Consider the following 12,178-nt stretch of genomic DNA (forward strand, 5'->3'; position numbering starts at 1 on the left):
AATGAGTGAAACGGACATGACAGTTACTGAAATTTGTATAAAAACATCAAAAGTCACGAGTAAGCTTAGCGACGACGATGGACACAGGCATTACGTGTCCCTAACGCGCCAAATACCAGACAATAGAAGTCCAGTACTTTCAGAGTAAACGGAAGCCATTTCACTCGCAGCTGGCAACTGGCGTGGCCGGGTGAAGCGCTCGAGGGGAGAGAGGGTCTGGGAGCGGGTGTCTGGCAGGAAGTCTGAAGCCGCGAAAGCGAGCCAGAAGGAAGATAACGCGTTTGTAAACGAAATGTGCATCTAATTACTACCAGATAGTACTCGTGTTTTTAAAACAAACTCGAGGAGGCGAAAGGAAGTCGCACGGTGGTTTCATTTCTCACGACAGTTGCGCGTGCTCAATTGGATGCGCAGAGGCTTTTCATACAAACATGGACGTCTGCTGGCTGGTGAAAATTTTGTGTATGGGACTTTTCCGCCGTTAAAGTCTTTGACCAGGGACTTGTGTTTTCGTATTTATTATAATTAGTGTGTGGAGTGAACATTGGAGACTCGGTTGGTGCCGTTAGCGTGTGCGGTGAGTGAGAAAACATGGATAGCATGGGGGAGATGGGCGAGCAGTCGCTGCCTGACTCACAGTCTCTCAGTGAGCAAACGCCATTACCCGACTCGGTCGATTCACCAGCTGCATCTACGCATGCCGACCTGATGTCGCCGGGTGAGCTGAGCCCTACTATTTCACGCTCTGCCGTGCCGGGGTCAGTGCCCACTTCCCACGAGTCTCTCACAGAGTCGGTATCGGTGGAGACAGTACGTATCCACATCAAGCAAGAATTGCCCAGTGCCGAAGACTTATCTGCCGAGGGGGTGAGCCTTGCGAGCGAGTCTCTCGCCACCAAACAAGAGACGCTATCTGTGATCGTGCCACCGCAAGACGACTCGCAATTGGACTCACATGACTCAGAACTTCTAAGTCCAGGGAAACTCTCGCCTACTTCAGGTATCTCGGTGAGTGTTGCAAGCATGATCGACGCCTCAGATTTTCGTGCCCTTCAACCAGAACCAACTTATCAGACTCTCACCTCGGTCAACGGAAGAATGTCACCTCCCGGTTTTAGCCCCAGTTCCTCTTACGCCACACTCACACCTTTGCAACCCCTTCCTCCTATTTCGACGATGTCAGACAAATTCGCTTACGGACACACGGGCAACGTGTCCGGATCTTTCACAGTCATGCAGAACAATGGCTTAGGAAACATCGGCCTCGGCATGGGTGTCAATTCTCCATACAGTTACGACAAGCTCCCTTCAATGAGCATGTCTCCCCCGCATTATTCCTCTCCCAACAATGGCCTTGGCATCGGCATTCCGCAACAACATTCCCCACTTTCACCACAAAGTTCGTACAGTCAAAATGGTCTTCATTCGCCTCAAAAATCCATGTCGCCTAATAGCTACGATTCACCATATACCCAACGTGACATCGCCCGTGCTACGCTTGGTGCTCCACAGAGTCCTACCTTGTCGCCCCCGTCAGCCTCGCTTCACTCACCCCCGAATACCATAGTTACAAGTTTCGGTGGCACGACATCTCTCGCCACGAGTCTGCCTACGATCAACGGTCTGACAACAATCACACCACACAGTGTGTCTCCTCATCATTCCCCATCGTTGGTCGCACCTATCCAGAGAGAAGTTGTCACGTCTCCTTCACCCCCTACCAGCGCCGTTACGATCCCCACGACGATGCCCGCAAGTCTGCAACCGCAGCATCCGACACCCGTAGCCGTGAAGACAGCTCCAGCATCAAGCGGTGGAGGCGGCGGCGGCGGAGGAGAAGTAGAAGAGATCAACACGAAGGAACTTGCCCAGAGGATCAGCGCCGAACTCAAGAGGTACAGCATCCCACAGGCCATCTTCGCCCAGCGCGTTCTTTGTCGATCACAAGGCACGCTCTCCGATCTCCTCCGCAATCCCAAGCCCTGGTCAAAGCTGAAATCGGGTCGAGAGACGTTCCGACGAATGTGGAAGTGGCTGCAAGAGCCAGAATTTCAGAGGATGTCAGCTCTTAGACTAGCAGGTAAGTTTCCGCTATTTTTCTCTTATCTGGTGTGTTATTGTCTTGTCAATTAATTATTAGTGTGCTGATAGGAGTGTCAAAGACGCGCGTTAAAACAAAAGTCTCTCTGCATTAGTTTTTTAACGTTTGTTTCCCCGAAAAGAAATATTTTATTTTGCACTTTAGAATTAAAGAAGAATTAGTGTTGACAGTACTAAAGGTGCATTAACTAAGTGTTGTAAATATCGGGAAAGGCGAAAAACAATCGATAGCCCTTAAAGTTTACTTTTGTCAGATGAAAATTTGGAAAAGACGCAAGAAAGTTGTGTTCTCGCGAGCCACGCGGTCTACGGGACTCCCCCACGTGCACCAGTCGATAAACAGGCGGTCCGCCACGTGTTTTGAAAGAGTGACGTGTCACGCTTACTCGCAGCAAACATGATAGCTGAAAATTAAAATAAATAGTTATGAATATCAAACGGACAGTTAATAAATACTTGACAGGCATTTTATTCCCGTGAGCGTAATAAATTATGATTATAAAACACGTAAAATATCAAACAAATGACTGCGGTTTTGCGGAAGTTGTGAGTTGCGTCGTGTATCGCGGTGTCTTGGGAGCATGTGCAAAAATATTGACGTTCTTGGTCGGGGCATTGGTATATTCGTTTAGATTAATACATTTATTATAAATAAATAGGTACTTAAATATTTTGTGAAAACAGAATGTGATGTTTGTCGTAGTTCCAAACGGGTATTTTTTACTGCCTTATAATGACAAGTACAACATGAAATTTAATATATTCCTCCAAATTAAAATAATTACTGCGCGATTTAAAAGATAAAGGACGAAAAGGCGAATTAAAACTCCCTGATAGTGTGTGGGCTGCCCATCATACGGTTTCCCACGAAGTTCTCCATTTATTGATTACTAGCAACAGGAGAGATACACGCGGTCCCGCCTCCCCGTTATCCCGCCCTCCGCGTTTTCTTCCCCCTCCCCGTCTCCGCAACTCCTTAGGGAGGCAGGCGTCCTGCAGATTCGCAATTGTGCCGAGAGAGGGCAGGCAACTTCGTGCATCCGTTCAGGAGAGTTGACTGTAATGCCCAAAAGGTGGCAAGAGTATGCACGATGAGTAACGACGATGGCATTCCTTGTTACGTTAAGAGTAGGTTTCATGACATAAATATCAGCGTAAGTTTAAAGCTAAAACGTAAAAAAGAGATAGCATTTATATTAAATGTGTTCTGCATGACGTTAAAAAGCATTTTGATTTTCTGGACGGTAATGTTAAGTTGGGCTAAAACTTAAATTTGTTGATAAAATATGTCTCAAACGTGGGCAGAATATCCCCAGAAAATTGTTGACGAATTCCTGTCAAAATTCATGGAAAACAGGCCAAACTACTGACACCCATGCAGCAGTAAAATGGACGAGAATTTTGTATGTGATTACAATGGACATCACAAGAACATAATTTAAAAACATATTAAGTGACAGACAGATATTAAAATCTTTAAAAATAGCAGATATTGTATTCCGATAAAAAAAATTAACGTACTAAATGATTAGAATGAAGGAGGACATATTGTGTATTAGAGCTGAGTAAGGTTGAATTGTCAATAAAATGTAAGCACTAATGAAAGTAACGCCCCTTCAGAATGTAAATTATCAGTCCAGTACATTCTGGAGGAGTTTCTTTATAGAATGTGCAGCCTAAAACCCATAATTGTATTTGGTGGGTCTCTGTTGTTATGCTGTTGTTAATATCCAGGTACATTTTTAATTGCTTGGAGAATATTTATGCATTCATTACACAATTTAATGATGCTATTTTGAAGTTCCTTTACAAGTGACAAATTTGTCCTTTGTCTGTATCAAACATTTTCAGCTTCTGTATTATTGCAGGCAACAAGCAAAGCAGCGTGGTCATCGTTAAATAGGAGTTCTACCCAGATTCGTGTTCTGGACAGTAGCAAGCTTATTTCTGGATGATTTCTCTTGTTCTTTTAGGTAGAAAATGAGGATCGTAATCCAGCAATGTTGCTTTATTGTATGCTGGAATAATATGATGCAGTGGTAATTTTCATTAATTTTACAGTAGAAGTATCTGTTTTCAAATACTTACATGCAAAAATGTCGAGTAACATAAAGTGTAAGGCACACGCAAACTGTAAATTGATTCTGTTGTTTAAGGGAGAAACACTGCATAAAAAGTGATACCATCTGCTAATATATTTCTATGGTGTTATAACATACAGTTGTATGATTTGTAAAAAAAGATAAAATAGGATAAATATATCAGATTGCACATGTTTATGCCTTTATGGCTAAGTGCAATCCGGATTAAAATTGGAGGAAAATATCATAAAGTTACACAAGTATTACCACTTACCTCAGCAGCAAGTGAGCTGCTAAGCCAGTAACGCCTCTAGCAAAAACAATTAGTGGGCTAGCAGAGGGTTAGTGAGATTATTTTTTAAGTTTGGGAGTGGTGCAATAACATTAATTTTACCCCCTAAATATCACATGAAAATACGTATGATTAAAACTTACTTGTTTGTTTGCAATAATGGAAGAGTAGACTGGCTGGCCCTTCTGCCTCCGTCTGGCGTTTTCATTATTTTAATCCCATTCAGTAAAAATTATAAATACTTCAAACTACATTCCAATTACACCAGTTCATTTTTGTAGTTCAATAGAATAAGGGAAAATGTTACGAGTTTCAAAGAACTTTATTCGAGAGAACAATGCACGCCAAATGTTAATTATATCGTTGTCAGTACATACTAAATTTGTTGTAATTCCAGAGCCATCAAGGTCAGGATTAATCACTTCTACCTGGATTCACTTAGTGCCTAGCTGTCACAAATTTCCACATGTAGGAGCAAGATTTTCAAGTTTTTGAAGTCAATTAGAATTTTTGCTAATAGTACCCGAATAAAAAACAACAACTTTGCACTCATTGAATCAATCACTTAATTAAATGCAAGACCCACGGAAAGAGAGTGAAATATTATGTTATTCGAACAATGTATGACATACTACATTTTAAGACAAATTATAAGAAAGAGACCATAAAAATATATTTAAATTTTTCATCTTTTATCGAGGAGGAGATAATTTGCAGAAATTTGCGTAACGAGTACCGCTGTTATTTTCCTTTGTGTTTGATAATTTCACACAATAGACGCATTTTTCCTATAGTCGCAATGGGCCATAAAGATTCGTAATTGCATTGTGCAATAGTTTGCTTATTGTCAACCAGAAATTTTGACAATATTTTTACTTCGACTGTTCCTAAGATGCCGACAACGTACAGTGGAGTGGAGTCTTGGCTTCTCTCTTAACTTTCCAAGATGTTTCCAAATTCCCATTTTTTTTTGTTTCTGTTCGATTTGGCTTTTTAGATTGGCGTAGTTTTTTATTTGTAACAAAAGCCGAGAAATATAAAGATGAGATAATATTCACAATAACAAAAATCGCTGAAGAAAGAGATAGAATAAACTTCTGAAACGTAGAAACGAACAGCAACAACAACAACAACAACAACAAAAAACAACGGCTGAAAAATATCCAAGCCGTCCGTTAAGAACTGGGAGTCACTGAATACTGACAAGGAACATTGGATTTAAGCCGTGTTAATTATTTAGCCGTCTTCCGTTAATTATGTCGCCCTGTCATGAAAAAAGACGTGCTCCATTCTTCAACAAACATGCATGCATTTTATTTTTTCCTTTTGTTGAAGCCGGCGTCAGCTTACGATATTTTTGTTTGTTCATTTATTTCCGTTGCATGCCTCTTCATCAGAATTATTCCAAACGAGCCGATAGATAGATACAGACATCTATGCTTGAATATGAATCTGAATGCAGGACATCTGGCCAAGGTGTGCTCTATTTGACCACGAAAGTGTCTCTCAATCATGAAATGGTAATGGAGACCCTGTGAGGAATCTTTGGGAAAGTATGCGCTTTCTCGATTTTTCATTCCAGGCAGAAAATTTTACAGTGCGTAGAAAGAGCCATTTGTTTTGGAAAAATAACATTGACGCTTGTTTACAATTATAACATTACTTCGCAGAAAACAGCAATAAATAAACGCAAGAACTTCTTCAACTCTTTTTAGTTTTGCGGCGTAGACATTGATTTTGACTTGGCTTGTCACATGACAGACACATATCCACGGGGGAAAATGGAAGTTGTTCCTTGCGATATTTGCACGCGCTCATAATTTGCACTTGAGTTTTGTGAAGAGATGATTTTTATTTAGTCATTTGCCAACTGCAGAGGTAACCCACAACGATCACTTAATTCCTAGACCGGGGCCAAAATTTAGTGAAGGGGGTGAGAGGAGTAGAATTTAGCCTCTCGCAATGATGTCATTATGCTTTTGTTGCAACACAAAGCGGATTAAACTGTAAACTCGCTCGCTTAACCTGTTCCGAAAGGCCGTTCGTCTTCCGAGGGTTGAGGCTAACACAACCAGATTTTAACAAGATATTGTTGCCTCTAACAACATTTAAATTCAAGCCAGGCAAGTTGTCCTACATAAATCTATAATTCCTGTTAAAAGTAAAACTACGAATACATTTTCACCCCAAAATTCCTTAATAGGAACTTTGTTCTTTCCCCGATCTCCAGATGCCTCTAAGCCGTCGGCCGCAGTCTTACGTTAAGCGGTCACGTGTCTCAGTTTTCATCCGTTCATACTTCTTTCATTGCTTTTACTGAATTTTATACGTTCTTTCGTTTTATTCTTGCCGCGTTAACTAAGGCCGCGGGTGCTTAATTTGTTTCTGGCAGCGGCGGGATTCGATCCGTCGACTCCGCGCCTGCATTGGAGGACATTGTTGCGTCGCGCGACCGAACAATCCCCGCTCCCTCGGATGAATGGAACGAAGCTCGGGAAACTGCCGGAGAAACTTTTTCTCCAGTTTCTCTGAGATTCCGAATATACTTTCATTCCCTGTATCGCCAATTGAGTAGATGCAAGGGAATCCTCCGATAACCTTTAAAAGAAGCCGAACTTCCTCTGCCGTGCGCCGATCTCTTGGCGACGTGTTCCCGGAAGAGCATGTTTGGCCGGAGTTTGAAGAGGTTAATTACCACATGGGTCTTGTTTTTTTTTTCCGCCGATGACTGAAAAGGCATTGTCTGCCAAAGCAGTATAGAATTTGAAGAATAGCGTGAATGTTGGATAAGAGGAAGACCGCGGGTATCGGCTTCCAATCGACTCCTGTTACGGCCATTGACCGGAAGGCCGGCATCGTAACTCGAATAGTACGTGCGGAATGGGTAAAGTGAGTGACTTAGAAGTTGACACTTGGAAAGTGATGGATTCTACACCATTCTCTTGATTCTGACCTTCGTCCGAGAACACTGGGCTTTATCTTTGAAGGAAAGCCACAGATTGTTGATTCGACTATCATCTCATTTTTATCATTGCGTTGGTACACGAGTTTTGGAACCATAACAACAATATCATGTTTTATACTCCCGATTAGTCTCGTGTTATTAACTGCACCGTATTTACAGAACAATATAAGGACAATTTGGAATGCTATTCTTAAAAGTAATGTGTTTTTGGAATATTTGGGATTTTTTTATCGCAAACATGTGTTCGTCGTATGTGTATATGTGTATATATAGGTAATATATGTAATATATGTACGCACATACATACAATACAATACATACAATGTGTATATATGTATGTATATATATATACATATATATATATACCTATATATATGGATGTATATATTCATATATATCTACCTATATACATATTATTGCATACACATAAATAAAATACACGTACGTATGTGTGTATATATACATACATACGCACAACTACATGCACACTCAGTACAGAGTCCGTGCTGAGTGCGTTTGTTTATAAATGCTTCTTCCGCTTTTGTTTCGTGCCGCCGCGCGTAACGTATACACACTCTTTCCCCCAGCACCACGTGTTTCCGCTGAAAGGGAGTAGCGGGTTTCTCGGTCGCGACATGATACAGAAACCCCCCGAATACGAAGCGGAGCGTTGTCGTTCGACCACGCTGCTCGATAAATCTGACGTGATGAGACTGGGAAAGCGGGCGCCAGACCTTTCGCACGAGCTATCGTCAGCAAACCACCGCGCCTCTATTCGCTCTGAATATTTCAGGTGAAGGATTACGGTGCGAAGTCCCTAAATATCCGGAACGTGTCGGGTTACATGTTTTCATGCTGCAAAGCAGGTTCTTCGGAACTTTCGTCCCCGCTCTTTTGTTCGTAAAATAATATTTTGAAAGCATCGATGTCGTGCCGCAGGTCGTTTCAAAGGAACACCTTGGTATTTTTATTATTTTTATTGAAAATATTTATTGAGAGTCATAAATGTTTTATCGCCGATCCTTATATTTATTTATACAGTCACAGACACTTACGGGTTGTAACGACTTCGTTGAAAGTCAAAGAAATCATTACAACCCAAAATTATCCGTGACTATACATAAAATCGCACATTCAAAATTAAAAGTGAAGTAGTATTATTCTCTTAATTAGTGGGAATTTCGTAGTTACATTATCAAGTCATTTTATATAATTATGTAATGGATTTCCGTTGGGTGGAACTAAGCAATATAAATTCTCGGTATAAAATAATTACATTACATACTACATTATCTAGTATTTTTAATATAATTCTATCTTTCCGTTCCCGACTCTGTAATTTTACTATGTACACACATATATATATTCGATAAAAATATCGTTTTTAAATTGATATCAATGGGAAATATATTACAGCAGTTAAATTTATGACTATATGATCACACTAACTATCTATTTCTATTAATAACTTCTTTCTACGGTGGTATGTGTATAGGACAAGCTTTATAAACTTACTAAGTCAATGAAGGAAGTGTCTGAGGCAAATAAATGCCTGGAATCAATCCCTGAAAATTATAAAAATCGGGCTCGAACCAAATGTAAATTATGCAAATACGCACTCGATAAAACCGCATGGAAATCGGCGCCCTTCGCCGAACCGGAAATGGTCCAATCCGCACGCGACATGAAGTGCGGAAGCGATCCGCAGCTGCTGCATTCTTTGAATAGCCTTCCGAGCGGTGGGCGAGGCAGCGGTGCCGACCGTGTTCCGCTTGGGAGCATTATACTATCCGCAATTAATGCGTTTCCAGCAATTGCAATACTATGCATGCCACCAAAATCTTGACCATTAATGTAGTTATGACTAAAATAGTCCAAATGTACCCAGCGTGCTTGTAAAATGAAGGATCAAATTTCCTATAATCGTAGACTTACCCTATGAAATATTATTTTATCCTGAAGAATGACGTCACCGACTCAACAAGACATGGAAAAGTTTCGGTGGCAGGTTTTCGTGAGTTTCTTGCAAATTCAATACAACGAGACCTTGATTTTAGGCCTGCCGCACTGTTTAGTGTAAAAATAATAGCAAAGTTTGTGTAGCATTACCTGTAGATTTCCTTTCTAAGTTTTGTGTATTTCTTAAGTTACGTAAGGTTGAATTAAATCAGCGTAACCCTTCATTGTTTTCTAGCAAAAGTGCTATTAATCGAAGTGTTCACACAAATAAATCTGCAACCGATGTTTGTGACGACAGTGAAGTAAAGACGGAAAATATCATTCTTAACTTCAAGGATATGGAAATGTTTTTAGCTGTACTTTATGCGTACCATGGAACTTCCGTTTTCAAGAACAACTTGCAAGAGACAACAATGCTCAATAATTGTTGTTTTCTCTTTGATATTTTGTGTTTGTTAGTTAGAGCGTTGTAATTCTGGCCGTTTAAATATATCTCGAGAATTGCATATATTGTCCATATAAAGCATTTTGTTAAATTTGTGCATAATTCCAGAATATAAATGATTATCTATTATGCTGTTCAGATATTTTCAGATTGGCCGTTATATTCAGAAGTGCCACATAAAAAACAAAGCTGAAAAACACATGTTGACATAAATGAATTGTGTTTAAAATTTTACTTTGTACAAGGATGAAAAAATCTTAATTACAACTGTTGCTGAATTTGTAACCATTCAGAGTAAAAATATAAAACACAATAAGTTGATAATTATCTCAGTAAGCTAGAAGAGTCAAGTATTGATTAATTTAACTTACGTTTAATAATTTTCTCTCTATGTCGCTAGAAGTTTGAAAAATGATAGCCAAAATTATAAATTATTATCCAGTGCTTCTATCATAATCGACATTTTAAATTCTCATAATGTATGTTAATCCAATAATAGAAGGGTATGTTTCAAGTTCTAATCAATATTAAATAGTGAAATTCTCACTCTTATGCCACCAAAAATAAGTTATGATATTGCTTATTTGAATTAGCGAGATACGGTCAAATTCGTTCTCAATAATTCCCCATACATCGGAAAGAAAGCAGGTAATGTTGCTAAGGCTTCCTTTCCATAATTCAGTTAGCATATACATGTATATTAAAGCAATCGCATGTCACTTGATGTTATAGGTAGCTTGTGGATCTTATCTGTACACTCGTATAAGATTGTTCTTCATTTGAAGTTTCCATAAATAGTGATAACGTAATAAACAATTTTTGCCCTTTGAAACATTTCTTCACAGTGTCGTGCTGTTTTCATTGATTAGCCGTACTAACGTTAATCTTTCATTCCAGCAAATTCACTCCTCGGCACAGAGAGAAGCTTGGCGAGTGGCAAAAGTGAATGCGCTTATAACTGGCGGGAAATGTTCCGAACGCGGCGCCAACTTGCTAACTTCCGAGTTGACGAGTGCGAGAAACGCGAAACAAATTAGTTTGCGGCATTTGGCGTGAAACAGCGACACGATGTAAACGAAATACAATATTATTGATCTGCATCGCTCATGTTTATAAACAGACGAAAAACTCTCAGTAAGCATGAATTAGTGTAAACTAAACGTTATAATATCAAAAGGCGTGGCTTCTAAATGTTGATCTCTCTTGCTCCCGGTTGAGCGTGTATTTTTTTAAACGTAGCTTCTGGCTGCAAGTCTGTATTTGCATATATGTGGTTATTTAGCTTTTCTTTTCTAGGTCTTAGGTTTATTCCGATGATTAGATGAAAACAATGAAAGAGAAAAACCAAATGAATACCTGTGCCTTGATTGAGGCTCGAATCAAGATTGTTTCTCGCACTTTGCAAGAGACATAAGCTATTTACGTTCATTTATTTATATGTACTATTTCTTGCTCATTGAATCACAAATTACAAACTGTAGTGTGCATACTACATAAGTATTTTCTTAATAATTTATTTTCCTTTGATTTATATTTATTTGAACTCGCACCACGGCCTATTGCATCTGTACAATGCCTGTCGTTTCGGAAGCTAGTGAAAGAATGTGACACCAAAATTGAATTTTCACTTATTTTACAGGATGCAAACCTAAAACAGCACTAACATGTATACTGAAGTTTACATTCCGCTTTCTAAACCACTACGTTTTAAGCATTTTACCTCGTTGCTTTGAAAATATTTTTCTGATGTTTCCATAACAACGTAAGTCTTGCGTTTCATTCTGTCACGACAACCGCTTGGCGAATAAAATGTTTTCCCTTCCGCCTGCAGTCGGATTCTTGCGTCATTTGAAATGGGTAGTAACGGTATTGTGTTGAGCTCCACCCTTACTAATTATGATAACTTGGAATCGTAGTTCGTGTTTATTTCTATTAAGCTGTAATAGATCGGACGATTGGGTATGCCACATCGCGCTACGACGCCAGGGGTTCCGGGTTCGAATCCTCGGCTGAGCATGGATGTTTGTGAGTGTCCATTCATCAATTTCATCATATCATCATATCATAACTAATCCCCATCTTCTCAAATTAGCCTAAAGTGGCACAAAAAGCGAAGTAAAATAAAGCAAATCAATCAATCAATTGCGTGTGCAAATAAGAAATGTCATTCTGGTTGAATATTCATGGGGCTTAATAATTAAATTCGATATTGTTTTTCTTTTTCAAGCAATTCCCGTAATACTTGCGCCAGGATAGTAGTAAGAAAACCAGCTAAGGTGCAGTCAACACCATTCACCGTCCACTTAATTAGTCAAAAGCTGTACCACGTTGATGAC

The 12,178-nt window shown here is 39.7% G+C and overlaps 1 protein-coding gene across 3 annotated transcripts in view; it reads left to right on the forward strand.

The window, feature by feature from the left end:
• The first annotated feature begins 432 nt into the window (after positions 1–432).
• onecut (homeobox protein onecut) overlaps positions 433–12,178 on the forward strand; it is a 387,872-nt gene continuing 376,126 nt past the window's right edge. For all 3 annotated transcript variants that reach the window (XM_083117475.1, XM_083117476.1, XM_083117477.1), the window contains exon 1: positions 433–2,080. In XM_083117475.1, coding sequence (XP_082973601.1) covers positions 592–2,080 — 1,489 coding nt within the window. In that variant the 5' untranslated portion in view covers positions 433–591. The remainder of the gene's footprint in view (positions 2,081–12,178) is intronic.

This window comes from Lepisma saccharinum, chromosome 2 (genome assembly GCF_977018435.1).
Source record: "Lepisma saccharinum chromosome 2, izLepSacc3.1, whole genome shotgun sequence".
In the NCBI taxonomy this organism is placed as follows: Eukaryota; Metazoa; Arthropoda; class Insecta; order Zygentoma; family Lepismatidae; genus Lepisma; species Lepisma saccharinum.